Consider the following 27,998-nt stretch of genomic DNA (forward strand, 5'->3'; position numbering starts at 1 on the left):
AATGAAGGGATTAATATTCATTCCATAGCAAACAATTAAGAAATAAAGGTGTCGTAGCTATTCTAAATGCTATTCCCAGACTGGCCACACGGGGGCAGCAACGACTCATGATTTCTCTGAGCTCTTTTGCCAACTTACCATCTGCGGATGCTCGGCTCCCCAACAGATTCCAGCAATCGTTTTCATTCCCAAAAATAAACCCCCATCCTGCAATTTCCAGTTCTGTAGCAAAGAAAGGCAAAGAGTTGGATCACAGCTCGCTCCCATTGCGACTCCAGGTAGTCCTCACTTTACGACCGGGTGCTACTTATGACCTCGTTCCAAAGTTACAACCGCTGCAATTGCCCCCGTGGTCATTTGCCCTTACAACTGACCGCAGAGATGCTGCAGCTGTTACCCTGCCTATCTCCTCCCAGCCCCCCATGGGGTCCCAGAGGCTTCTCCATCTCTGGGTCCCCAGGAGACCCCAGATAAGTCTCCTCCTCAGCCCCCCCATCACCCATCATGCACTTACCTTCTTACACCCTCACCCATCGTGCCCTGACATGCACTGATTTTTTAAAAGATTTCCAAGAGTTTTCTGCAGCACTCTGCAATCTGGGCAGATACCTGGCGTTATTCCAGATGTGGCCGGCATATTTCGATCAGCTGCCTTGATTTCCGGTCACTTGGAAAAAATGGCAGCTGATTCTACAATCACCCAAACCGGGCCATCCGATCAGTCCTGCACAGTGCCACAGAAAACTCTGTGTCGGGCCTGCAGCCATCTTTCCTTTTGGATCTCTGGCCTGCCACACTTTCTATTCTTCTGCTGTGCATTTTCTATGGTGGGAAAATGGGATTGTACGGAGTTAGATGCTATGTAGCCATAACAACATTCTTTCTAGAAAACCAAGGTCATCCATTGTCTCTGCACCTGACCGGAACTGGATGGGTGGAAGCTGCCAGCGTGGCAGTGGGAGATTGGACCATGGGATGGACTTGTGGGTGTGGGGAGGGGGGATCTTGAACTTTCAACCGGGTGGGGAAAACCGGGAAGCTTTCAGATTCGGGTTTCCCCAGATGTGCCAACGTGGCTCTCTTCATAAATTGGAACTTTGAAGAATCCTTTGCCTCGGATTCTGATTTACTTTTGAGCCGAGGTGGGCGCAGTGGTTAAATGCAGCACTGCAGGCAACTGCTAGATCAGCAGTTCAGCGGTTCAAATCTCACCGGCTCAGGGTTGACTCAGCCTTCCATCCTTCCGAGGTGGGTAAAATGAGGACCCAGATTGTTGGGGGCAATATGCTGACTCTCTGTAAACCGCTTAGAGAGGGCTGAAAGCCCTATGAAGCGGTATATAAGTCTACTGCTATTGCTATTGCTATTTTGGATGCTATTCCACTCCAATTAACCACCGACATGTTCGTTTATCAGCCTCAGCCAAGAAAGCAGGGGTGGGAATTGTTAAAGCAAGGCTGTCTCACTTAACGACCATCACTACAGGTAGCCATGGGGCCTATGACCACAACGGAGTCCAACATTCCCGTTGCTAAGCAAAGCAGCTGTTAAGCGAGTTTTGGCCCTGTTTGGGATTTTTTTCTTGACAAGCAAATCATGTGGTCCTTAAGTGAATCGTGCAGCCGTTAAGTGAATCTGGAATTCCTCCATTGACTTTGCTTGTCGGAAGATGGCTGGGGAAGTTACAAACGGTGATCATGTGACTGCAACAGTCATAAGTACATGCCAGTTGCCCAGTGTCAGAAGTTGGACCTCGTGGCCATGAGGAATGCCACAACGGTCGTATGTGTGAGAACTGATCCTGTCACTTTGGTCAGTGCTGTTTGTAACTTTCAATAGCAATAGCAATAGCAGTAGACTTATATACTGCTTCATAGGCCTTTCAGGCCTCTCTAAGCGGTTTACAGAGAGTCAGCATATTGCCCCCAACAATAATCCGGGTCCTCATTTTACCCACCTCGGAAGGATGGAAGGCTGAGTCAACCCTGAGCCGGTGGGATTTGAACCGCTGAACTGCTGATCTAGCAGTAGCCTGCAGTGCTGCATTTAACCACTGCGCCACCTTGGCTCTTGACATGGAAATTGGTCATGACATGGAAATTGTACGTCAAGGACTACCTGGATCGAATTGGACTTCGCCGATTTTGATCAGCCGCTGCGATTCTTCTTTGCGGGACAGTTTCCATCCTCGTTGTCCAACTGGTTCCTCGCTCTTGTAAGTTGCTCAAAGGAGAAAAATGGATACTACAAAGAAGTGCGAATGAGTCACTTCTGCTCAGTGTGGAAATTCACCAGATCGGTGTCGATACAAAATTCACTTTGCCACGGGGCCACCTCGGACTTCTGGAGACTACCAGGGGACTGGATCACGTCCATTGCTGGCTTCCTCGCGGGGGGATCCCTTCCGGATCGGGGGTTTCTACATCAGTTTCTGCTGCAGCCCACCCCTCCTTGAAGAGTCAGCTGGCTGGCGTGCTCGGCCATCCTCCCCGTGGAGGTGGGTCAGGTTTGGCGCGCGGGCCCCGGCTGTCGCCTCCTGACGAAGCCGGTCACGATCCTATGCGAGACGGGGGACGACGGATTCCAGCGATGGGTCAGGGACGGATCCGGTGCCTCCCAGTGTCCCTGGGAGAAAAGGCGCTCTTCCCTGTCCAGGTTGAAGTGGGTCTGGCTCCGAAGCGCGATGGAGGGGCCCCCACAGGCTTCCTGGACCATCTGCATGGCTTCCATGGCGGATACACGGACCGAAGGATCGGGGTCGTGCTGCAGTTTGGAAAGGGCTGGAAGACACAAAATGGGGTGTTGGTCAGAGAACAGCCTCGATGGGCGGAGAAGGTCGAAAGAACTTGTGAACCCTGAAGCTGACCGGGCTGAAGCCATCTTGGAGCTTCAGTATTGCCACACTGGAGCTGAGGGGTAGGGAGTAGAGGTGGGTTCCTACCGGTTCGCACCGGTTCAGTAGAACCGGTTCGTCAAATCTACCGAACCGGTTAGAAGAGGTTCCACCAGTGGACCCGGAAAGCAGGCCACACCTACAGAAGAGGTTCCAAAAAATTTTGAAACCCACCACTGATACACACACACACACACACAGAGAGAGACTCACACAGAGAGAGAAAGAGAAAGAAAGGAAGAAAGAAATAAAGAAAAAAAGAAAAAAGAAAGAAAAAGTGAGAGAGATGACAGAAAAAAAGGAAAAAGGGACAGAGAGACAAAAGGAAGGAGAGAGAGAGAGAGAGAGAGAGAGAGAGGGAAAGAGATATGTAGATAGAAGGATAGATAGATGATAAGTAGATAGATTCAGAGGTGGATTCCTGCCAGTTTGCACCTATTCGGTAGAACCGGTTCGTCAAATCTACCGAACTGGTTAGAAGAGGTTCCACCAGTGGACCCGGAAAGCAGGCCACACCTACAGAAGAGGTTCCAAATTTTTTTGAAACGCACCACTGACACACACACAAACACACACACAGAGAGACAGACGGACTCACACAGAGAGAGAAAGAGAAAGAAAGGAAGAAAGAAATAAAGAAAAAAGAAAAAAGAAAAAAGAAAGAAAAAGTGAGAGAGAGATGAAAGAAAAACAGGAAAAAGGGACAGAGAGACAAAAGGAAGGAGGGAGAGAGAGAGAGCGAGAACACATGGCTGGCAAGCCACTCCCACCAGGTCACGTGGCCAACAAGCCACTCCCACAAAGGAGGCCACACCCACAGAGTAGGTTCGAAATTTTTTTGAAACCCACCACTGGTAGGGAGGGGGATTAGAGATAGCTGGCAGAGGTGGGTTCATACTGGTTCGGACCGGTTCGGCCAAGTAGGTAGTAACTCGGCCTGCCATGCCAGTGAACCGGTTCTATTGTCGGCTCCACCATCTTGATTTTTGGTTCTGCGCAAGCGCACAACAATCTTCATTGCAAAAACTTTATTTTATTTTTCATTTTCTAAATGTTCTGCGCAGGCACAAGACATTTTTGGCTGCAAATGCGCACGCGGCAAACTTTTTTTGGGCCGCCGAACCGGCAGTCATGCTGGTAAGCAACCCACCCCTGATACCTGAGGTTGTGTAGCTAAAACAAAACACTTTCTCTTGGGAGCCAAGGACGGTTCTCACACCTAGCCTGAGGAGGGAGGAGTGATGTTGCCAGGCAATCAGACGGCGTTGTGATTGGACCATGTGACAGATGGTTTGGGGTTGAGGGGAAACTTTCTCTTCTAACAGGGTGAAAAACGGTGGGAATCTTCAGAGTCGGTTTTCACCAGATCTGTGCCAAGATGATCAATGCAATAAAGCTGTTCCTTTTGAGGAAACCATCAGCCTCCGGTTCTTGCTTGCTATGGGTCTGTGTTCCTTGGAACCCTGACACGAACTTACAACAGTTCATTTAGTAACCGTAATGTCAGGGTTGCAAATAGCATCCAAAATTAAAACGGAGTCCAAGGCAAAAGTGTCACTCAAAGTTCCAATTGAAGAAGAGAGGCATGTTGGCCCATCTGGGAAAACCTGAATCTGAAAGCTTCCTGGTTTCCCCCACCCAGTTGAAAGTTCAAGATCTTTCCCCCCCACACCCCCAAGTCCACCCCATGGTCCAATCATCCACTGCCACGCTGGCAGCTTCCACCCATCCAGTTCTGGTCAGGTGCAGAGGTGCAAAGACAAAGGATGACCTTGGTTTTCTAGAAAGAATGTTGTTATGGCTGCATATCATCTAACTCCATACAATCCCATTTCCCCACCATAGAAAATGCATAGCAGAACCATAGAAAGTGTCGGAGGCCAAAGATCCAAAAGAAAAGATGGCTGACATGCTCAAAGTTACAACGGCATGGAAAAAAGTGACAGAGCCATTTTTCACACTTTCGACTGTTGGCGGTGTCTCCGTGGTCACGCGATCCCAACTCGGTCGCTTGGCAATGGGCTAAAATTTAGATGGCCATAGCATCCACACTGTGTGATCTCCCTTTGCAACCTTCCGACAAGCAAAGTCCATGGGGAAGCCAGACTCGCTTAACGACCGGGTTAACAACTGCAAGAGTTCCCTTAACCAGGATCTCTGTGCCTGGTTACTTACAGATGAATATCAAGTCCTTGTTTTCTGGCGTGATGGCCACGGGGTCTGCCGATTGAGCGACACAGCCTGAAAGAACCGAGAAAGGGACAGATAAGGACCCCAGATGTTTTGGGCCACAGCTGGGAGATTTTTGGCAGAGTCCACCTGATCTTGGCCGGGCTGTTTCCAAGACCAAGCCATTCAGGGCTACGCTGACCGAAATCATATCTGGTGCTCATGCCAGGACCTGAACCACTAGGCCAGACTGCCTCTCAATCACGCGGTCTGCTTTTGCATAAATAAAAGAATGTTTCACCGATGGGCCAAGTCTGGAGTGGGGGGGCAGAGAGTGAACGGCCTCGAGAAGACCAAGCCTCAATCGTCCATATACACATTTAGTTTACTTTGCAACTTTAGGTATTTAGGTATTTAGGTATTTAATAAACTTTAATAAAATTTGTATGCCGCCCACTCCCTAGGGACTCTGGGCGGCTCACAACAAAAGTAAAAACATAAAAATATTAAAAAATACAATTATTTAAAAAATAAGATATCATCCATTCAATCAAGTGGGGCTGGATATTAATCAACAGCCCCAGGCCGAGGTGGCGCAGTGGTTAAATGCAGCACTGCAGGCTACTTCAGCTGACTGCAGTTCTGCAGTTCGGCTGTTCAAATCTCACCGGCTCAAAGGTTGACTCAGGCTTCCATCCTTCCGAGGTGGGTGAAATGAGGACCCGGATTGTTGTTGGGGGCAATATGCTGACTCTGTAAACCGCTTAGAGAGGGCTGAAAGCCCTATGAAGCGGTATATAAGTCTAACTGCTATTGCTATTGCCTGCCGGAATAGCCAGGTCTTAGTGGCTTTACGGAAGGCCGGGAGAGTGGTAAGGTCCGGATCTCTACGGGTAGATCGTTCCACAAGGCCGGTGCAGCTACAGAGAAGGCCCTCCCTCGGGGAGCCACCAGCCGGCATTGTCCGGTCGACGGCACCCGGAGGAGGCCCAACCTGTGCGATCTTATTGGTCGTTGGGAGGTGAATGGCAGGAGGCGGTCTCTCAGGTAGCCAGGTCCAATACCATGTAGGGCTTTAAAAGTAACGACTAGCACCTTGAAGCGCGTCCGGAGACCGATGGGGAGCCAGTGCAGCTCGCGGAGGATAGGTGTAACGTGGGTGTATCTAGGTACACCCAGTATCGCTCGCGCCGCTGCATTCTGGACCAACTGCGGTCTTCAAACATTCTTCAGGGGCAGCCCCATGTAGAGTGCAGTTTAAATAAAGCAAGTGTGTGTTTGTGTCTGTGTGTGTCTGTGTGTATACACTTACATAGATACATACATACATACATACAGGGAGAGAGACAGAGAGACAGAGACAGAGAATGTAGGCAGTACAATACAGGTAATCCTCGCCTTATAACAGTTTTTAGTGACCCTTCAAAGCTACAACGGCACCGAAAAAAGTGATTTATCCTAGAATTCCCCAGTCAGAATGGTTCAAGACAGGTGGACTTCAACTCCCAGAATTCCCGGGCTCACCGATAAAGATGGTCGCTGCTCTCCGGATGGAGACCTGGGAACATTGAAGGTGATCCAGGCATTGGAGCAGGACGGCAGGGATGGTTTTTACCTTCCAGGACTGTCAAAGGAGAAAGGGAGGAAGAAACAATCATTTTCTCACCCAGCAGAGAAGGGACCTTGGAGGTCATCCAGCCCGACCCCATCCCATTTCAGACAAATGACTGTCCAGTTTCTTCTTAAAAGCCTCCAGTGTTGGAACACCCAAAAACAATGAGCATCAAGACAAAATCAGGGGGGGTGAAACGCTAGCGGTTCGGATCGGTTCGCCCGAAGCGGTTATTTTAAAAAAGCTACCGGTTCGCCTGAAGCAGTGGTAAAAAATGCTACCAGTTTGGGCATGCTGGTTTTTCCAACGATTAACTGTGGCGCGCAATTTATATTAGCTAGAAAGGTTCAAGGTTCAAGGTTCAAGGTTCATTTTATTTATATGCCGCCCTATTCCCGGCGGGACTCAGGGTGGCACAGAAACCCAAGGAGGGGAAGGGAAACACAAAAACTACACAGAAAGTACAGGGCATGTAAAAACAACCAACAGCCACACGATTCGAGAGGGGAAGGGAACTCATCGACCCCAGGCCTGCCGACACAGCCAGGTTTTAACGGCTTTCCGGAAGGCCTGGAGAGAGGTGAGGGTCCGAATCTCTGCGGGGAGCTCGTTCCAAAGGGCCGGAGCCGCCACAGAGAAGGCCCTCCCCCCGGGTAGTAGCAGGATGGCTCAGCGCATGGCACAGTGTTCCATTTTCAATAGACAAAACTCCAATCAACAAACCCTCCCAGCCTCCGAGCAGCTGTTATACTGTTGAAAATCTAATTTCCTTTTGTATCTCTTTTGTATTCCAAGTTAGAAAAAAGAGTCCAACCTTTAAATAAGTTAGAAAAATATCCACAGCAATGAAAGTGGAAAACTTTAGTCCATAGGTTAGAGAACAATAAAAGAAAAAAATAGAAGAAAACTTAATCCATCCATCCATTTTAAAAGGCTTGCATAAATTCCATCCATGAAGAGAGCATTTAAAAAGTAAGATAACCACTGTCCAAAACCATTCCAAATTTAATTCCGCCGCTTGATTCTTCTGTTCTCCAACTTAGATTAATTTTAAGTTTTTATAGGCAGTCTCTTTTTAAAAGAGTAAAAGTTCCTCACCAGCTGGAAACACTTTCTCTTTCCGTATCCTTCCGTTTTGGAGCCGGCCCGACTTCGTCAGCCTTGGCTGGATTTTTTGTCGCTGGCTTGAAGAACTTCTCTTGCTTCTTTCAGGGATTTTGCGATATCCCCGAGGTCAGCAAGACGTATGCTTCTTGTTCACCGTCTCTTCGGGATGGTTTAGGTCCGATTGGACCACCCAGCGGCAAAATTATTGGCTGCGATCTCAGAGCATTGAGACTGCACGTCTATATCGTCATGACGTTGGCTCCTCCTCCCCCTCGCTGTTCTACTTACCTTTGCAAGCAGTGGTGAAATTCAATTTTTTTAGTACTGGTTCTGTGGGTGTGGTTTGGTGGGCGTGGCAGGGGAAGGATACTGCAAAATCTCCATTTCCACCCCATTTGCCGGTTCACCAAACTACTCAAAATTTCCGCTACTGGTTCACCGAACTACTCAAAATTTCTGCTACCGGTTCAATGAACTACTCAAAATTTCCAGTACTGGTTTACTGAACTACTCAAAATTTCAGCTATCAGTTCTCCAAACTACTCAAAATTTCCGCTACCAGTTCACCAAACTACTCAAAATTTCCACTACTGGTTCACCGAACTACTCAAAATTTCCGCTACTGGTTCAATGAACTACTCAAAATTTCCGCTACCGCTTCAACAATCTACTCAAAATTTCCGCTACCAGTTCTCTGAACTACTCAAAATTTCCGCTACGTGTTCTCCAACCTACTCAAAATTTCCGCTGCCGGTTCACCGAACTACTCAAAATTTCCACTTCTAGTTCCCCAGAACCTGCTGGATTTCACCCCTGCTTTACAGGCGCACTCTATAGCAGGCTCCACCCACCCGTCCAGACGTCACCACATCTGTTTTTGATGTTCTGCGCCCTGCGCATAGGTGGTGCATGCTCTCACATTTGCGAACTGGTAATAAAGGTAAGTAGATTTCACCCCGGGACAAAACGTTCACGTCAAAACACCTCGGGTAATGAGTTTGATGCGTTTCCAAGCAATCGCGTTCCAAAGTACCGCTGTAATAAGGAGAATCATTTAAAAAGGAGGAAGCGGGACTCACGATTTGGCGGCAGAGGCTCTCTGGGATCAGGGGGTGATCGTGCCAGGCTTTCTTGCTGCTGATCTTCTTCGGAAGGGACCAACCCAGAAACCGGAAACACCTGAGCAGGGCATCCTGGCAGCCCTGCGGGGACAGGGACAAAGTGCCAGCTGCAATTGGTCACATGATCAATACGCCTGACGCTGGGCAACTGGCAAGGACTTTATGACTGTTGCAACGTCCCAGGGTTACACGATCCCCATGATGGAACCTCCCCGGCCATCTTCCGACAAGCAAAGTCAATGGAGGAAGCCCGTTTCACTTAAAGGCTGCACGGTTCACTTAATGACCGCATGATTCGCTTAACGACTGTCAAGAAAAATCCTAAAGTGGGCCAAAACCTCAGAAAAGCTGTTAAAACCTGGCTATTCCGGGTGGCCTGGGGCTCTTGACCTCATCGTTGAGGTCCAGCCCCGATCGTAACGAATGTATGCGTGTAGATTTTAACCTGTTTTATTTTTATTTCTTTCTTTCTTTTATTATTTCTTTTTTTCCCTTCGTTGTAAGCCGCCCAGAGTCCTCCAGGATTGGGCGGCCTATAAATCGCATTAAATCAATCAATCAATCAATCAATTTAGCATGGGCATGGCTATTGGGGACATCTATATTTACTTTCCTTCCTTCCTTCCTTCCTTCCTTCCTTCCTTCCTTCCTTCCTTCCTTCCTTCCTTCCTTCGGGAGCCGAGGTGGTGCAGTGGTTAGGGTGCAGTACTGAAGGCCACTACAGCTGACTGTTATCTGCAGTTCAGCGGTTCTAATCTCACCGGCTCAAGGTTGACTCAGCCTTCCATCCTTCCGAGGTGGGTGAAATGAGGACCCAGACTGTGGGGGCGATTTGCTGACTCTGTAAACCGCTTAGAGAGGGCTGAAAGCCCTATGAAGCGGTATATAAGTCTAACTCCTATTGCTATTGCTATATTCCTTCCTTCCTTCTTTCTTTCTTTCTTTCTTTCTTTCTTTCTTTTTTTGGCAACTTTAAGACTTGTGGATTTCAACTCCCAGAATTTCTCAGCCAGACAAGTCTTAAAGTTGCCAAGGTTGGAGACCCCCTGCTCTGAAGAATAGATGGTCCCCCTCCTCTTTGGGGCAGCCCCTCAAATATTGGAAGGCTGCTATCATGTCCCCCCCCCCCCCGCTGGTCCTTCTTTTCATTAAACTAGACCTACCCAGCTCCTGCAACCTTCACCCACTCAGTTCCTGAACTCGACTCACCTTCGCAACCTCCGGTTCCTCGTCCTGCAGGTGAAGCAACAGGGGCACCAGACTTTGGTTGACCTGCTCCTGGATGAGATACTTCTCTTTCTTCTTCACCAAATTGGGCAGCTCGGCGAAGAGGACAATGGCGGCGTTGCGCACCTTCGCGTCTGTCTGCGAACAACAAGCAGCGACGAGGGTCGGGAATGTGGTGGCGTTTGCCTTAACCCACATCGCAACCTGGTCTTGTAGCGCTCAACCAGAGAAACCTATCCTCGTAACCAGTGGTCTCCAACTGGTGGCCCCATGGACCACTGGTGGTCCGCGAGGAAATTTTGGTGACCCGTGGAAAACTCTCTGCATTTTTGATTTCTGTAGCCCTGGTCCTAAATATTGTTTCAATCCATGCTTTAGCTGGGTCTTATGGTGGTTTGTTGACCCATGTCTCCTTTACTAGGGCTAGTGGGGGAGAGGAGACCAAGGAGACCCAGCCACAGGAGAAGACCTCCGAGGAAAGAGGACCCAAAGAGCCACAGAACTGGGAAGAGAACAGTGTTTTTCCAGCCTTGGCCACTTTAAGATGGGGTGGACTTCAACTCCCTGAATTTAAGACTTGTGGACTTCAACTCCCAGAACTCTCCAGCCAACATGGCTGGCTGAGGAATTCTGGGAGTTGAAGTCCACAAATCTTTAAACTGGCCAAGTTTGGAGACCTCTGCTTTACGGAAAACGGTTGCGCTTGTTACAGGTGTGATGTCTATCCAAGGAGCCACAAAACTGGGAAGAGGTCAATGTTTTTCAGGCTTGGCCATTTTAAGATGGGTGGACTTTAACTCCCAGCCAGCAAAGCTGGAATTAAGGAGAAACTTCCTGACAGTGAGGACAGTTAACCAGTGGAACAGCTTGCCACCAGAGGTTGTGAATGCTCCAACACTGGAGCTTTTTAAAGAACTGGACAACTGTCTGTCCGAAATGGTTGAAGGTCTCCTGCTTGAGCAGAGGGTTGGACTAGAAGACCTCCAAGGTCCCTCCTGGCTCTATTCTGATTGAGGGAGTCGAAGTCCAGCCCTCTTGGAAGTGGTCAAGGTTGAGAGGCACCGGAAGAAGGTCTTGAGAAGTCCACCCGGGGTGGAGGGTCTTACTGCGCTAAACAACGGAAGGAGTTTCTCTGCCAGGGTCACGACGTCGCTCCTCTGCATGAACTTCAGGATGTTTTGAAGGGCGGTGATAGTTTCCAGGATGACGCCGATGTCCGTTTCTTCCAGGCTTCCCAAGAGGGTGGGCATCAAGGCCTTGACTTCCTCCACCTGCAGACAGGAGGTGATGACCGTCATAGAGAGCCGAGGTGGCAGAGTGGTTAAATGCAGCACTGCAGGCTACTTCAGCTGACTGCTAGTTCTGCAGTTCGACGGTTCAAATCTCACCGGCTCAAAGGTTGACTCAGCCTTCCATCCTTCCGAGGTGGGTGAAATGAGGACCCGGATTGTTGTTGGGGGCAATATGCTGACTCTGTAAACCGCTTAGAGAGGGCTGAAAGCCCTATGAAGCGGTAGATAAGTCTAACTGCTATTGCTATTGCTAAGGAAGGAAGGAAGGAAGGAAGGAAGGAAGGAAGGAAGGAAGGAAGGAAGGAAGGAAGGAAGGAAGGAAGGAAGGAAGGAAGGAAGGAAGGAGCCGAGGTGGCGCAGTGGTTAGGGTGCAGTACTGCAGGCCACTTCAGCTGACTGCAGTTCTGCAGTTCGGCTGTTCAAATCTCACCGGCTCAGGGTTGACTCAGCCTTCCATCCTTCCGAGGTGGGTGAAATGAGGACCCGGATTGTTGTTGGGGGCGATATGCTGACTCTGTAAACCGCTTAGAGAGGGCTGGAAGCCCAAGAAGCAGTATATAAGTCTAACTGCTATTCAGCTGACTGCTAGTTCTGCAGTTCGGCGGTTCTAATCTCACCGGCTCAGGGTTGACTCAGCCTTCCATCCTTCCGAGGTGGGTAAAATGAGGACCCGGATTGTTGTTGGGGGCCATATGCTGACTCTGTAAACCGCTTAGAGAGGGCTGGAAGCCCAAGAAGCAGTATATAAGTCTAACTGCTATTTCAGCTGACTGCTAGTTCTGCAGTTCGGCGGTTCTAATCTCACCGGCTCAGGGTTGACTCAGCCTTCCATCCTTCCGAGGTGGGTAAAATGAGGACCCGGATTGTTGTTGGGGGCGATATGCTGACTCTGTAAACCGCTTAGAGAGGGCTGGAAGCCCTATGAAGCGGTATATAAGTCTAACTGCTATTGCTATACATGCCTTATTGGTTTATTGATCTATCTATCACCATGATGGCAAACCTGTGGCACGCGGATTCAGGCCCAAAACGGGGCCCGTGGGAGACTCATGTGCATGCGCGGGGGGAGCGGGGGCTCGTGCACTCATACACGGAGGGCGGGGTGCATTGCATTATGGATGTGGGCACGCCCCCCCCGTTCCTTCCCTCCCCTCAGTCTGTGTCATAAATCACATTCACCAACGAGGTGCACACATCACAAGCCTGCTGTAATAATCTGAGATCCGACTCTAGCCGAAGATATGCATGGAATGCGCTTCCCCCTCCTTCTTCACCAGGGCAACTCTATGAGTTGACACTTCTGACATCTTGACTTTTTTGACCTCCTTTCTCAAGCCCTCCCTGGCATCTACATCTACAGTGAAGACCAAACGTGGGCAGCTCTTTCTCTTGTGCAAAGACCTGATCACATCCATCAGACCCTGTTCCTTCCCTCCCCTCAGTCTGTGTCATAAATCACATTCACCAACGAGGTGCACACATCACAAGCCTGCTGTAATAATCTGAGATCCGACTCTAGACGAAGGTATGCGTGGAATGCGCTTCCCCCCCTCCTTCTTCACCAGCGTAACTCTATGAGTTGACACTTCTGACATCTTGACTTTTTTGACCTCCTTTCTCAAGCCCTCCCTGGCACCTACATCTACAGGGAAGACCAACTTGTGAATGTGGGCGGCTCTTCCTCTTGTGCAAAGACCTGATCACATCCATCCGACCCCATCAGATCAACAATTGGGTGTCGCTTCCCAGTCCATGCTCTGCTTCCTCACCTTGTCTGGATGAATGGCCAGGATGCCCAGGGCTCTCATGGCAAGAGACCGAACATCTGGACTGGGGTTTTGGGTCCATTCTTCAAGGCTCTCAAAGATCTGTTCGGAGGGGAACTGATCGATGTCTTGGTAGTGCAGGAGCTGAGGAACAAGAGGAAGGACCCATCAGGAGGGGCAGAAGGGGAGAGATAGATAGGACCAAGTTTCTCTGGGAAAAGAGCAACTTGAGGATGGAGCAAGTTCATAATTGTCAACAGAAGAAGAGAGATGCCTTCATGTGGTTTGAATTCATTTTGGTAGCTTCCCATGGAAGAACATCTTCTCAAAACCATGATACCAGAAGAACAAACGGTCCTTTTGGCCTTCAGGGATGAAACCCCTCTTTAGGGAAGGACAGCATCTGGATTTGGGTGAGGAGGGGGGATGGTAAATCAGAGCAAGGAGAGGAAAGTGCCAGAAGAGCATCACATACGGACAAGATCTGGAGATCTCATCCCACTAGATCTATGGTCTCCAAACTTGGCAACTTTAAGACTTGTGGACTTCAAAGTCCTAGAATTCCGGGAGTCTGAAGTCCACAAGTCTTCAGCTTTCCAGGTTTGGAGACCATAGTCTAGAGCAGTGTTTCTCAACCTTGGCCACTTGAAGATGACTGGACTTCAACTCCCAGAATGCCCCAGCCAGCGAATGCTGGCTGGGGAATTCTGGGAGTTGAAGTCCAGACATCTTCAAGTGGCCAAGGTTGAGAAACACTGGTCTAGAGGGCTGAGGAAAGATCTCCAGATCTTGTTCTGGACTCAAAAAAAGGTCACCGATGCAATGGGAGCGTTGGACGTTCTCCACCGTTCTCCATCGGTCCAGAGTGACGGGCGGTGGAAGTGACAGGAAATTGTCAGGGGGAAAAAAAATCCACAGGAAGAAGACAGAGGAATCAACAATCCAGAGGTGTCTCCTTCTGTAACGGGTGGCGAGAATAACCGTCAGGAAAAGGAGAGAGGGCCCAGGTGACCTTCGGATAAGAGACATCTGAGTCCAAAGCAGGAAGGTAATTTGAGGAAGAGCCTCAGATGCAGGGATGAAATCCTCCAGTAGGGGACAATCGTTTTGTTTCTTTGGAAAAGAATTTATTCTCTTACATAGAGTTACAGGTCTACATTCACATAGTGATTCTTCTTCTTTACATCTGTCATTCTTACACATTTTGTTATTCCATTCAAAGGTTATAATATACAATTTGGGTTGCTTCGTTTACCATCCATCCACTTGTTTTAACACCACCTTTTATTTTCCCTTTCTTTTCTCCCTCCCTCCCTTCTCTACTTCCTTCCTTCCTCCTCTCCTTCCCTTCCTTCTTCCTTTGCTCTCCCCTGCTCCTACTGTTCCTCTTCCCCTTCCTACCCTCTCTCCTTCTCTTTCCCTCCCTCCCTTCCTCCCTCCTCTCCTTACCTCTTTCTTCCTTCCTCCTCTTCTCTTCCCTCTTTTCCCCTTCCTGCCCTCTCTCCTTCTCTTTCCCTCCCTTTCTCCCTCCTCTCCCTTACCTCTTTCTTCCTATCATCCTCTTTCTCTTCCCTCCACTCCTCCTCTTTTCCCCTTCCCCTTCCTCCCTCTCTCCTTCTCTTTCCTTCCCTCCCTCCCTCCTCCTCTCCCTTACCTCTTTCTTCCTTCCTTCCTCTTTTCTTCCCTCATCTCCTCCTCTTTTCCCCTTTTCCTTCCTCCCTCTCCTTCTCTTTCTCTCCCTCCCTTTCTCCCTCCTCTCCTTACCTCTTCCTTCCTTCCCTCCTCTTCCCTCATCTCCTCCCCTTTTCCCCTTCCCCTTCCTGCCCTCTCCTTCTCTTTCCTTCCCTCCCTTTCTCCCTCCTCTCCTTACGTCTTTCTTCCTTCCCTCCTCTTCTCTTCCCTCCTCTCCTCCTCTTTTCCCCTTCCCCTTCCTCCCTCTCTCCTTCTCTTTCCCTCCCTCCCTTTCTCCCTCCTCTCCTTACCTCTTCCTTCCTTCCCTCCTCTTCTCTTCCCTCCTCCCTCCTCTTTTCCTCTTCCCCTTCCTGGCCTCTCTCCTTCTCTTTCCCTCTCTCCATTTCTCCCTCCTCTCCTTACCGCTTCCTTCCTTCCCTCCTCTTCCTCTCCTTCTCTCTTCCATTCTTTTTCTGTTGCTGTGGATCTCTCTTTTGGTCTCTCAATCTATGTTTTCTTGGGATGGTATTTCCGCAAACCCAAATATGACTTAATATCATTTCTTATTCCCTTTCCTTTGCTAATCTTATCAGTAGGGACAATTGTTGTTGGTTCTGTGAACCAGTAGTAAAAAAACAAAAGCTTCTGAGAATCTCGCGGATCAGCTGCGAGCTGGCGATTATCGGAACCTTTCCCCCCCACACACACTTTTTAAAGTATTTTGTTCCTGCCTATTCGCCCAAACTGGCAGGAAAAAAATGCTTTAAAAAGTGGGGGGATGGCCACGCCCACCCAGTCACATGACCTCCCCCAACCAAGCCACGCCCACAGAACCGGTGGCAAATAATTTAGCTTTCACCACTGCTCCGACGTGGCCGTCACTAATTCTTGGGATAAGGGCAGGGAGGGGAAAGGCACATTCAGGGTTGCAAGACTGATATCTTAATTCCCAGAATCCTCAGCAACCACGTTGGCTGGGGAATTCTGGGAGCTGAAGTCCATACGTCGGGGGGAGGGGGCGGCAAGATTGAGAATCGAAGGTGGATAATGTGGATTTTTCAATCTTAAACTCTCTGCCCATTTTAACTCTTGACAGGCAATCTTTTTAAACGTTTGCTGAGATTCGGTGAATAAGCATCAAGCTTGTTTTGCTAGCTTTGAATGAAATGATAGGTGTGTTTGTTCTGAGCCGAATAGCAGGGTTGGTTGTGAGGATGCCTATGCTGGGTGAAAAATTAACCTATAAATCACACACCTGATTTTCCTCCAACACGCTCCTTACCTCGACAAAGACGGCAATGATTGTGGGCTTGTGTGTTTCGCTGTTCTTGCTGAGGACAGAAAATAGCAGATCCAGGACCCTGATAATCTCTGGGCAGGAAAAATGTAGCATGGCTCTGGAAAAAAAATACAGAAGGACATCATGGCCACCCTGGGAAAATAAAATCTTATTTATGTTTGTTCTCTAGCGCATTTTCTCCTGAATCTGTACAGGTAGTCTTCTGGCTGACCCTCATGCAAGAAATCACCTTTTCCTCTCAAACTCTTTCTCCAAAAGGTTCTGCTATTGTAATGGTCAGTGAGAGGGAGGAGGAGGAGGAAGAGGAGGGAAGATGGGGAAGAGAGGAAGAAGAGGAGGAGGAGGAAGAGGAGGAGGAGGAAGAGAAAGAGGAGAGGAGGAAGAGGAGGAAGAGGAGGAGGGAGGAGGAGGAGAGGAAGAGGAAGCAATCAATTTTCCTTTCGTTCAATAAATGAAGGAAAACTTACCAGGTAGCTTTTCAAATTTGCCTTTCCGAAGATCTCTAAAAGCCTTAAGATAGCAATAGCAATAGCAGTTTGACTTATATACCGCTTCACAGGGCTTTCAGCCCTCTCTAAGCGGTTTACAGAGTCAGCCTATCGCCCCCACCAATCCGGGTCCTCATTTCACCCACCTCGGAAGGATGGAAGGCTGAGTCAACCCTGAGCCGGTGAGATTAGAACCGCTGAACTGCAGATAACAGTCAGCTGAAGTGGCCTGCAGTACTGCACCCTAACCACTGCGCCACCTCGGCTCTTTAAGATAGTTAAATAAGCAGTTTCTGAAGGTGATTGCAGGTATTGAATCCCAAACATTTGTTGCTAAGTGAGACCGTTAGGTGATAGTTGCCCCATTTTACGACCTTACTTGCCACAGTTGTTAAGTGAATCGCTGCACTTGTTAAGTTAGTAACAACTGCACAGTTGTTCAGTGAATCTGGTTTCCCCATTGACTTTGCCTGTCAGAAGGTTGCAAAAGGGGATCACATACCCCACCCATCCACCTACCCGGGGGACACTGCAACCACCATAAATATGAGTCAGTTGCCAAGCATCCAGATTTTGATCATATGATGCTGCCACCAGTCATCAGCGTGAACAATAACTCACTTTTCTTTCAGTGCTGTTGTAACTAAATGAACTGTTGTAAGTCAAGGACTACCTGTATCAGTGTTTCTCGACCTTAGTGACTTTAAGTCCTATGGACTTCAACTCCCAGAATTCCCCAGCCAGCTCTGCTGGCTGGGGGATTCTGGGAGTTGAAGTCCACAGGACTTAAAGTCGCCAAGGTTGAGAAACACTGACCTGTATTTATCGATCGGCATTTGCATGCTTTCGAACAGCTAGGAGGCAGGAGCTGAGCTGAGGATGGGAGCTCACCCGTCACATCGTGCTCGGGTCTCGAACCTGGGCTGCCGGCTTTCCAGCTGATGAATCTAGCTTCTTAACCGCCGAGCCACGATGCCCGCCCCCCGGACAAAAAGGTGAGGACGATTTCCACCTTCTAAGCCACAGGTGAGTGGCGTCTCCTTGGCCGCGTTGTCTGTGGCAAACTCACCTGGCCAGGAGGGCGCTTCCCTGCAGGAGTTCCCGGCCGCCTTGTAGCATCGACCATCCCCGCGACTTCTCCATGAAGGTCACCTCGTACCGGCATCCGATCCGAATGAGGAGCATCTTGATGGCCTCCACTGCAAAACTGAAGGGGGGAGACAAGGACTCACTCAGGCCTGTGGCTCCTTGCTCTTCCTTATCCAGGCAAGTCCTCGACTTACAACCGTTTTCATTTAGTGACCGTTTGAACTCACAACGGCACTGGAAAAAACGTTTTTCACTAATGACCGTTGCAGCAGCCTCGTGGATGCGTGATTTGTATTCAGATGCTTGGCGACTGATTTATGGCGGTTGCAGCGTCCCCGGAGTTACATGATCCCCTTTTGTGACCGTCTGACAAGCAAAGTCAGTGGGGGAAGCTGGATTCGCTTAATGACCACGTTACTAACTGAACAGCTTCAGTGATTCACTTGACAAACGTGGCAAGGAAGGTCGTAAAATAAGGCAAAATTCACTTAAGGAATTTCTCACTTAACAACATAAGTTTTGGGGTCAGTTGTGGTCATAAGTCGAGAACTATCTGTATAGGCAGTCCTTGATTTACGTCCACAATTGTACCCAAAATTCCCATTGCTAAAAGAGAGAGAGAGAGCTATTCAATGAGTTGTGGCTCTTTTATGACCTTTCTAGCCACCGCCGTTAAGTGAATCCCTGCAGTTGTTAAGTCAGTAACCCGGTTGTTAAGTGAGTCTGGACCCCTGTTGAGTTTGCTTGTCAGAAGGTCACCAAAGGGGATCATGTGACCCCGGGGGAAACTGCGACCGTCATAAATATGAACCAGCTGCCAAGCACCCAAATCATGTGACGTTGCCACTGTCATAAACATGAGTCAGTTGCCAAAGGTCTGAATTTTGACCACGTGTCCACAGGTGAAGCCTCAACTGTCACAAGTTTGAAAAACATCCCTACATCACTTTTTCCAGTACTGCTTTGATTCGGAAGGGCCACTGAGCAAATTGTTGTAAGCCGAGGACTCCCCTTAATGCCAGAAAGGCTGGGAACAGGGATGGGGAAACGAGGCTTTCCTATGAAGCTGCACCTGACTTGACCTTTGACCTGTCCGCACTGCTGGAGGAAATCCACATCTGGCAGGGAGTCTCTCTGGCTGCTGAAATGAAGCTCCACAAGGAAGGTCATCAGAAGTTCCGGAAAAAGGCCTTGGATGGTGTCCCTCGATTCCAGAACGGAGATCACCTCATAGAGAGCCTGGGTCAACTGTAGGGGGAATAGGGGTTTGGGGTGGAGAAGGAAAGGGGCGGAGGGGACGTTGAGAGCAAAATCCAGTCTGCGAGGGGGCAATCAGAACTGAGCCAATCAGAATAGAGCTGGAAGGGAGTGTCGTGCCCCAGCATATAACTTTTACATACTGTTGTGGCTCTCTAGCCCCATCTAGTGGCCGGAAGGACAAATATGCCCCAACATATGCTCTTTATATACTGTTGTTGCTCTCTAGCCCCATCTAGTGGCCAGAGAGATAAGCATATTGTTTGAAGCTGACCCAAGCCCTTTACCCATCAGCCTGGCACTCTCAAAACAAGTGCATGCTGGGAAGCCAGGCTCCATTTCCTTTAGCACTTGGAGAAGCACAAAGACGCATCCATCTTAATCTGTAGCACATGTTCATCTAAGAACAGACAGAGCATCGGTGATGAGATTTAAATTGCTTGTATTTATTCGTTGCTATGTTGAGCAGTAACTCAACTCTGTCAATCTTATATTTGGTTCTCATTGTATATATCCCTGTTTTCCCCAGCTTCACCCTATCCTGTTCTTCCAATAATGCGCCCAGATCTATGCGCATGGTCTGTTTTATTGGAGGACAGATGGATTTAGCTGCATGTCGAGCTGCACACAGACTAACATGTAGTGAGGACAGAACAGGGGCCTAGGAGGTCTTCTAGTCCAGCCCCCTGCTCAGTTTCTTGAATGAAATTGAAACTTCCAAACAGTTTTAGAACTATTAACCAGCGGAACAGCTCGCTACCGGAAGTTATGGATGCTCCATCACTGGAGGTTTTTAAGAAGAGACACCCATATCTGAAATGGTATGTCTCCTGCTTGAGTAGGGGGCTGGACTAGACGCCCTCAAGGGTCCTTTCCAACTCTGTATTCTGTCAGTAATAATAATCATGATAATTCCAAATAATTCGAAATAAAGTGAAGAGTAAAGAAGATAATAAGAAGGATAAATAATTGACCTCCTCTTCTTTGGGGCAGCCGGTCAAATATTGGAAAACTGCTACTTCTTCTTTTTATTAAACTAAACATTTCCAATTCCTGCAACCGTTCTTCATATGTTTTAGCCTCCAGTCCCCTAATCCTCTTTCTTGCACTCTTTCTGGAGTCTCCACATCTTTTCTACATCATGGAGACCAAAACTGGATGCCGTATTCCAAGTGTGGCCTTATAAAGTGGTATTAAGACTTCACGTGATCTTGATTCTATCCCTCTGTTGATGCAGCCTAGAACTGTGTTGGCTTTTTTGGCAGCTGCTGCCCACGGCTGGCTCCTATTGAAGTGGTTGTCCATCAGTAGAAGGGTAGAACAAGTCGAAAGTCAACCAACCATTTCTGTGACTCTGAATTTGGCTCAAAAAAAAGCCCAAGGGATGGACTCTCTCAATGAAACTGGGGGCTTAGAACTGAGCTGTCCCTGAAGGAAAAGAAAGGCCCGACTCACAGAGATGGATAGGGAAGGAGGTTGCAGCTCCATCTTATGCTGGCTCTGCAGCCTGGTGAGCAAGTTCTCCAGAAGTTGTTCTTCAATCACTTCTTCAGCCGAAAGGGATCGCCACAGCTCCGATGGACTGCTGCAAATGGGAGGAAGGTTGAAGGTACGGCCAGCGTTGAATGCTGGTTAGAACTTGGTCTTCGGGCCGAGGTGGCGCAGTGGTTAAATGCAGCAATAGCAATAGCAATGGCAGTTAGACTTATATACCGCTTCGTAGGGCTTTCAGCCCTCTCTAAGCGGTTTACAGAGTCAGCGTATCGCCCCCAACAACAACAATCCGGGTCCTCATTTTACCCACCTCGGAAGGATGGAAGGCTGAGTCAACCCTGAGCCGGTGAGATTTGAACAGCCGAACTGCAGAACTGCAGTCAGCTGAAGTAGCCTGCAGTAAATGAGCCGAGGTGGCGCAGTGGTTAAATGCAGCACTGCAGGCTACTTCAGCTGACTGTTATCTGCAGTTCGGCTGTTCAAATCTCACCGGCTCAAGGTTGACTCAGCCTTCCATGCTTCCGAGGTGGGTGAAATGAGGACCCGGATTGTTGTTGGGGGCGATATGCTGACTCTGTAAACCGCTTAGAGAGGGCTGAAAGCCCTATGAAGCGGTATATAAGTCTAACTGCTATTGCTATTGCTATTCGGCACGGGTGGGATTCAAATAATTTATCACCCGGTTCTCTGCCGTAATGACCGGCTGGGTAGGTGTGTCTGGGTGGTCGAGAGACTGGGTAGGTATGGCCAACTCAACATCACTGAATTTGAATTTGAATTTGAATTTATTAAAATTTATAGGCCGCCCTTTTCCCTGAGGGGACTCAGGGCGGCTTACAATCACAAGGGAGGGAAGTGCAACATCAAAAACAAAACAAAATGTGAACAAAGAAAAAAAAAATAGTAAAACACAACTTTCGTTCAACAATCAAACACTCGGGCGGGTGAATTAGGAACCTATCCCCAGGCCTGCTGGGAGAGCCAGATCTTGAGGGCTGCGCGGAAGGTCTGGACGGTGGTGAGGGTACGGATCTCAACGGGGAGATCGTTCCACAGGGTCGGAGCTGCAACAGAAAAGGCTCTCCTCCGTGTGGTCGCCAGTCGGCATTGACTGGCAGATGGGATTCGGAGGAGGCCCAGTCTGTGCGATCGAATTGGTCGAAGGGAGGTAATCGGCAGGAGGCGGTCTCTCAAGTACCCAGATCCACTACCATGGAGTGCTTTAAAGGTGGTCATCAGTACCCTGAAGCGCACCCGGAGACCAACAGGTAGCCAGTGCAGCTCGCGGAGGACAGGTGTAACGTGGGCGAACCGCGGTGCGCCCACTATCACTCGCGCGGCTGCATTCTGGACTAACTGTAGTCGCCGGATGCACTTCAAGGGCAACCCCATGTAGAGCCCATTGCAGTATTCCAGCCTAGAGATCACAAGGGCTCGAGTGACTGTTGTGAGAGCCTCCCGGTCTAGGTAGGGCCGCAACTGGCGGACCAGGCGAACCTGGGCAAATGCCCCCCTGGTCACAGCTGACAGCTGGTGGTCAAAAGTCAGCTGTGGGTCCAGGAGGACTCCTAAGTTGCGGACCCTATCTGAGGGGTGTAAAATTTGACCCCCCAGCCTAAGTGTTGGTACATTAGCCAAATTGTTGGGAGGGAAACACAACAGCCACTCGGTCTTGTCCGGGTTGAGTACCAGTTTGTTAGCGCTCATCCAGTTCCTAACGGCCTCTAGACCCTGGTTCATCACGTCCACCGCTTCATTGAGTTGGCACGGGGCGGACAGATACAGTTGCGTATCGTCCGCATATTGGTGGTATTTTATCCCGTGCCTCCGAATGATCTCGCCCAGCGGTTTCATGTAAATCACTCACGTTGAGGGGCACCTCTCCTCGCCCAGCCTCCTTGCCACGGCCTGGCCATGCCTCACCCTTCCCAGACACTCCTTGTCATGCCCAACTACTAACCCTGCCGTCCAGCCGAGTGAGTGACCAGCCAGCAGGGCGAGGACTGGCTGGGAGGGGGGGGAAGGGTGAGGTGGAGCCAGGTGTGGGGGCAAGCTATTCAGCCGGTTCGCCAAACTGCGCAAAAAGTTGGCTACCGAACCTGTGCGAACCAGCTGAATCCTACTTACACACCATGCTAAGAAAATGTTCAGGTTCTCACAAGCATTAGCTATTCGGTCTCACCGTGGCTGAGAACTCGCATGTTGTATGAACTCAACATTGTTTTGATGGACAAGTGGCTCCTAATATTGAATTGAATTGAATTTGGCCGTATGATCAAACGGCCAAAGGAATTTCTCTCTGGTGTACATTCAACGTAGCAGAATTATGATCACCATGATATTAATAAGAGGGGGAATAAAGGAAATAATGATAAATAATGACACTATAGCCATACTACATGGGTAAATACACAGAGACACTAGACATTTAGTAATATAGGTACTTGATATAAGTGCCTATATTAAAAAAAAAAAAACTCAACTATGTTGCTCCCCCAAGTAACATCGGTTATCATGTCTGAATCCAGCAATAACATACTAGGGACTCAAATTACATGTAAGGGTCACAATGAAACATGTTCCCTCTTGAATTGGATGGAAACTAATCAAGGAGAGAAGCAACCTCGAATTAAGGAGAAACTTCCCAACAGTGATGAGAATTAACCAGTGAAACAGCTGGCCACCAGAAGTTGTGGATGGTACATCACTGGAGGCTTTTAAGAAGAGATTGTATAACGAGATTTCTTTCTTTCTCTCCCCCCTCCTCTCCTCTCTACCCCACCCTTATTTCTGTCTGTCTGTCTGTCTTTCTTTCTTTCTTTCTTTCTTTTCTTTCTTTCTTTCTTTTTTTCTCTCTCTCTCTCTTTCCATCCTCTCTTCTCTCCCCTCCCTCACGCCCATCTTTCTCTCTCTCACACACACATATTCTCTTTCTTTCTCTCCCCCCTCCTCTCCTCTCTACCCCACCCTTATTTCTGTCTTTCTTTCTTTTCTTTCTTTCTTTCTTTCTTTCTTTCTTTCTTTCTTTCTTTCTTTCTCTCTCTTTCCATCCTCTCCTCTTCTCTCCCCTCCCTCACGCCCATCTTTCTCTCTCTCACACACACACACATTCTCTTTCTCTCTCTCTCCCCTCTCCCCTAACTTCCCTCTCTTTTTCCTTCCTTCCTTTCCCCCCTCCCTCCCTCACCTCCCCCTCTTTTTCTTTGTCTGATAAGGTATTGGGTCTCCTGCTTGAGCAGGGGGCTGGAATAGAAGACCTCCAAGGTCCCTTCCAGCTCTATTCTGATCGAAGAATTGGTGGGTTGGGTTTGTCAAGGAGACTCTGAATGGATTGAATCCCAGTCTGATTTTGCTCTGTCTGATGAAGCCTCCAAATACATCCACCCCACAACTCCTGAATGCCATCGGCTTGGAATTATGAGAGTTATGTTAACCATAACATCTGAAGGAGGCCGACCTTTATGTTGGGGGTTGGCTTAAGGCAGTGTTTCCCAAACTTGGCAACTTGAAGATGTCCGGACTTCAACTCCCAGAATTCCCCAGCCAGCATTCGCTGGCTGGGGAATTCTGGGAGTTGAAGTCCAGACATCTTCAAGTTGCCAAGGTTGAGAAACACTGTCCTAACCACTGCTGGGGAATTCTGGGAGTTGAAGTCCGGACATCTTCAAGTTGCCAAGGTTGAGAAACACTGTCCTAACCACTGCTGGGGAATTCTGTGAGTTGAAGTCCGGACATCTTCAAGTTGCCAAGTTTGGGAAACACTGGCTTAAGGCATTGTTTCTCAACCATGGCACTATCCAGGTGGACTTCAAGTTCCAGAATTCTCCTCAATGGCCCTACAGGCTGCGGGATTCTGGGAATTGAAGTCTCCACCCCCTGGAAACCGCCATGTTTGAGAAACCCTGGCTTGAGGCCCCAAATGAGGAATAACGGAAGGTGGCCATGAAAACACAGCATTGCTACAATTTCCGTCCTAGGGCTGGAAGGAGGCGTTTGGCACCTGTCTATTGAGGCGGAATGTTCCAGAAGACTTGAGATAACGGTATCCAAGTGCTCGGTCCTGCCTGCCAACAGCCCCACCAACTTCATGAGCAGCCTTCTGGTGCTGGGCCGGCGGATCAGGTTCAAACGGCTGCAGATGCCTTCTATAATATCGGGTACCTGAAAGGGCAGGAGGACAACGAGGAAGGAAGGTTCAAGAAGAGGCAACGTTGACCCTCGTGCAAGAAATCACCTATTCCCGCAAACTCAATTTCCTCCAAAAGGTTCTGCTATTGCAGTGGTTCCCAAACTTGGTAACTTTAAGACTTGTGGACTTCAACTCCCAGAATTCTCCAGCCAGCTGCTGGCTGGAGAATTCTGGGAGTTGAAGTCCACAAGTCTTAAAGTTGCCAAGTTTGGGAACCACTGTGCTATTGTAACGGTCAGTGAGACTGTCCTGGAGAGGAAGAGCAGGAGGAGGAAGCAAGATGGCGCAGTGGTTTAATGCAGCACTACAGGCTACTTCAGCTGACTGCAGTTCTGCAGTTCGGCGGTTCAAATCTCACCGGCTCAGGGTTGACTCAGCCTTCCATCCTTCCGAGGTGGGTGAAATGAGGACCCGGATTGTTGTTGGGGGCGATATGCTGACTCTGTAAACTGCTTAGAGAGGGCTGAAAGCCCTATGAAGCGGTATATAAGTCTAACTGCTAATTGATTTTCCTTTTGTTCAAGAATGAAGTGTCGGGCCTGCATTTATATTCCTTTTAGAATTTTGGCCTGCCACACTTTCTCTTATTTCATTATGCTGTTTCTTTAAGTATAGTCAATGGGAGGGGGGGAATAGAAGGAGTAGGATTTTGGAATGTATTGTTTTTCATTCTTTACTAGAAGCCAAGGTCATCCTTTGTCTCCACACCAGTACACCTGACCGGAAGAAGCTGGGCATGGACGCCAGCGTGGAAGAAGGAGATTGGATCATGTGATGGATTGTGGGTGTGGGGACAAGATCGTGAACTTTTAACTGGGTGGGATTCTGATGTCATTTCCAGAATTGGGATTAACACAGATGTGCTAAGATGTCTGTTTTATTAAATTGGAACAAAAAGGATCGTTTTGCCTTGGACTCTGATTTAATTCTGCATGAACTTGGAACGGAAAACTCACTAGGTAGCTTTTCACATTTGTCGTCCTGAAGATCTTGAAAAGCTTTAAGACAGTTGAATAAGCAAAGCACTTGAAAATAGGTGTAGTTAGGGGTCTCTAGTTATGGATCCAGGCACTTCCCCAGGCTTTTTTTTTGGGGGGGGGGTGTTTCTCACTTACCTTTTCCATATCTGGGCCGCAGGTTCTGGCAATGCTGGCAAGAAGAGACTCCGTAGCTGCCAAAGAGAAATTATTGCAGGCGTCTGTCAGTCCATCCAGGACAGTCAGGAGGAAATCTGTCTTCTCTCTGGGGCTGAAGTAGACGCTGAATACCTGGAGAAGACAGAGCAAGAGGAAGGGCCTTTCCTTTCCTTTCCCTTTCAGTTTCACTTATGCTTTCACTTTCAGTTTCACTTACGCTTTCACTTTCAGTTTCACTTGCTTTCTTTCCTTTCTATTTCTATTTCCCTTTCCCTAACCATAACTCTAAACCTTTCTCCTTTCCTTTCATGTTTGCTTCCCCCCCGCACTTTCACTTTTATTTTCATTTTCAATTATGCTTCCTCTTTCATTTTCACTTTCTTTCCTTCCCCTTTCCCTAACCATAGCCCTAAACCTTTCTCCTTCCTTTTCCTTTCCATTCCTTCCACTTTTGGTTTTGCTTTCCTTACCTTTCCCCTTTCCTTTCTTTTCGCCTTCGTGCCCCCCACACTTTCACTTTCGGTTTCATTTTCACTTACACTTTTGCTTTCATTTTCACTTTCTTTCCCTAAACATAGCCTTAAACCTTCGCTCCCTTCCCTTCCGCTCACTCCCACTTTCCCTTTCCCACATGTTCACTTCTCCTGCACTTCCAATTTAACCCTCCCTCTCACTTTTCCCCTTTCCGTTTCCTTTCCTCTCTTCCCTTTCCCTTCCCTTTTCTTTCTGTTCCTTCCCTTTCCCTTCCTCCTCTTCCTCTTCCCCTTCCCCGTGCTGGTCACAGTGTGGGCCCCCGTTCATTTACCTCAGCGACTCTGGAAGGATTTTTCAGAAAAACCATCGGATTCCACGTCTCCAGAAATTCCTGGTGCTTCCACTTAATGACTTCGGTGTGAACGTTCTTTTGGTCTAATTTCGCAACTGGCACAAAGCAGAATCAAGCGTTACTCACCATACGTTACCTGTTCTTCCCCGGGCAATGAGGCTCGGGCAGACAGTTAACTCCATGTGTAGGAATCTCTTTTCAGATCAAGTTTATTATCAGGCATCCTTAATAGCAAAACTTACAGTTCAGTGTTAAGATTCTTCCGACTTTCCATCATCTGTCCCATCACGTAGTTCAATTGCTTTTGTGAACCGGAATAGCAGCGTTCTACATCCCCAACTCAGCATGGGGATAAAATCATCATCTTTTTACACTACGTGATGGGACAGATCATGGAAAAACAGAAGAATCTTAACACCGAACTGTAAGTTTTGCTATTAAGGATGCCTGATAATAAACGTGGTCTATAAAGAATGTCCTAAGCGTGGAGTTAATTGGCTGCCCGAGCATCATTAATGTGCATCATTGCACATTAATTTCTTCTAACCCATGCAGCGATGCAAGCGGCTTTCTACTGGTAGACAAAAGGCGATTAGAGAGGGATCAGTAATAAATCACTTTTCCCGGGCAGAGTACCCCGCTGCCCAATCAGGGAACACAGATATGGTCACATGTGTATGGAACTACATTTCCCACAAGGCAGTTCTGCCTACATTTCCCATGAGGTAGTTTCTTAAAGGAGACAGTTCTTAATTCCTACGTTAGCTATATACTGTTGGGACAGCACACTACCTCTCTGTAACTCTTGGACCTCTTAAATGGGCGGGCTGACTTCACCCAACACCCTTAACCCATTTCTTGGGTTTGCCAACTAGCTTGAGATGTGCAGGTAGTCCTCGACTTACAACAGTTCATTTAATGACTATTCGAAATTACGATGGAACTAAAAATAGTGACTTATGGCTGTTTTCACATTTATGTCTGTTGCAACATCCTCATGGTCATGGAATCAAAATTTGGATGCTTGCAACTAACTCGTATTTATGACGGTTGCAGGGTCTCGGGGTCACATGATCCCCTTTTGAGACCTTCTGACAAGCAAAGTCAATGGGGGAGCCAGATTCACTTAACAACTGTGTCACTCACTCAACAACTGCAGTGATTCACTTAACAACTGTGGCAAGATAGGCCGTAAAACGGGGCAAAACTCACTTAACAACTGCCTTGCTTAGCAACAGAAATTGCTTTTATTGACTAAGGCAAAGGTGGGAAACCGTGGCCCCTTTAAGACTTGTGGACTTCAACTCCCAGAATTCCAGAGCCAGACATGCTCAGAATTCCATGCTGGCTCAGGGATTCTG

General features: G+C 48.4%; 1 protein-coding gene across 1 annotated transcript in view; it reads right to left on the bottom strand.

Moving 5' to 3' along the window:
• Nucleotides 1–2,502: 2,502 nt before the first annotated feature.
• LOC148044247 (maestro heat-like repeat-containing protein family member 7) overlaps nt 2,503–27,998 on the bottom strand; it is a 40,335-nt gene continuing 14,839 nt past the window's right edge. Inside the window, exons 9-22 of the mRNA XM_087722015.1 lie at nt 26,617–26,732; nt 25,791–25,943; nt 24,487–24,647; nt 20,448–20,577; nt 18,808–18,983; nt 17,716–17,853; nt 16,141–16,255; nt 13,191–13,331; nt 11,236–11,400; nt 10,112–10,267; nt 8,861–8,983; nt 6,587–6,686; nt 5,069–5,134; nt 2,503–2,780 (exon numbers count right to left, since the gene is read on the bottom strand). Coding sequence (XP_087578141.1) covers nt 2,503–2,780; nt 5,069–5,134; nt 6,587–6,686; nt 8,861–8,983; nt 10,112–10,267; nt 11,236–11,400; nt 13,191–13,331; nt 16,141–16,255; nt 17,716–17,853; nt 18,808–18,983; nt 20,448–20,577; nt 24,487–24,647; nt 25,791–25,943; nt 26,617–26,732 — 2,018 coding nt within the window. The remainder of the gene's footprint in view (nt 2,781–5,068; nt 5,135–6,586; nt 6,687–8,860; nt 8,984–10,111; nt 10,268–11,235; nt 11,401–13,190; nt 13,332–16,140; nt 16,256–17,715; nt 17,854–18,807; nt 18,984–20,447; nt 20,578–24,486; nt 24,648–25,790; nt 25,944–26,616; nt 26,733–27,998) is intronic.

The sequence above is a fragment of the Thamnophis sirtalis genome, unplaced genomic scaffold (genome assembly GCF_051295495.1).
Source record: "Thamnophis sirtalis isolate CommonGarterSnake01/CBP01778 unplaced genomic scaffold, rThaSir2_p1.2 scaffold_8, whole genome shotgun sequence".
Lineage (NCBI taxonomy): Eukaryota > Metazoa > Chordata > Lepidosauria > Squamata > Natricidae > Thamnophis > Thamnophis sirtalis.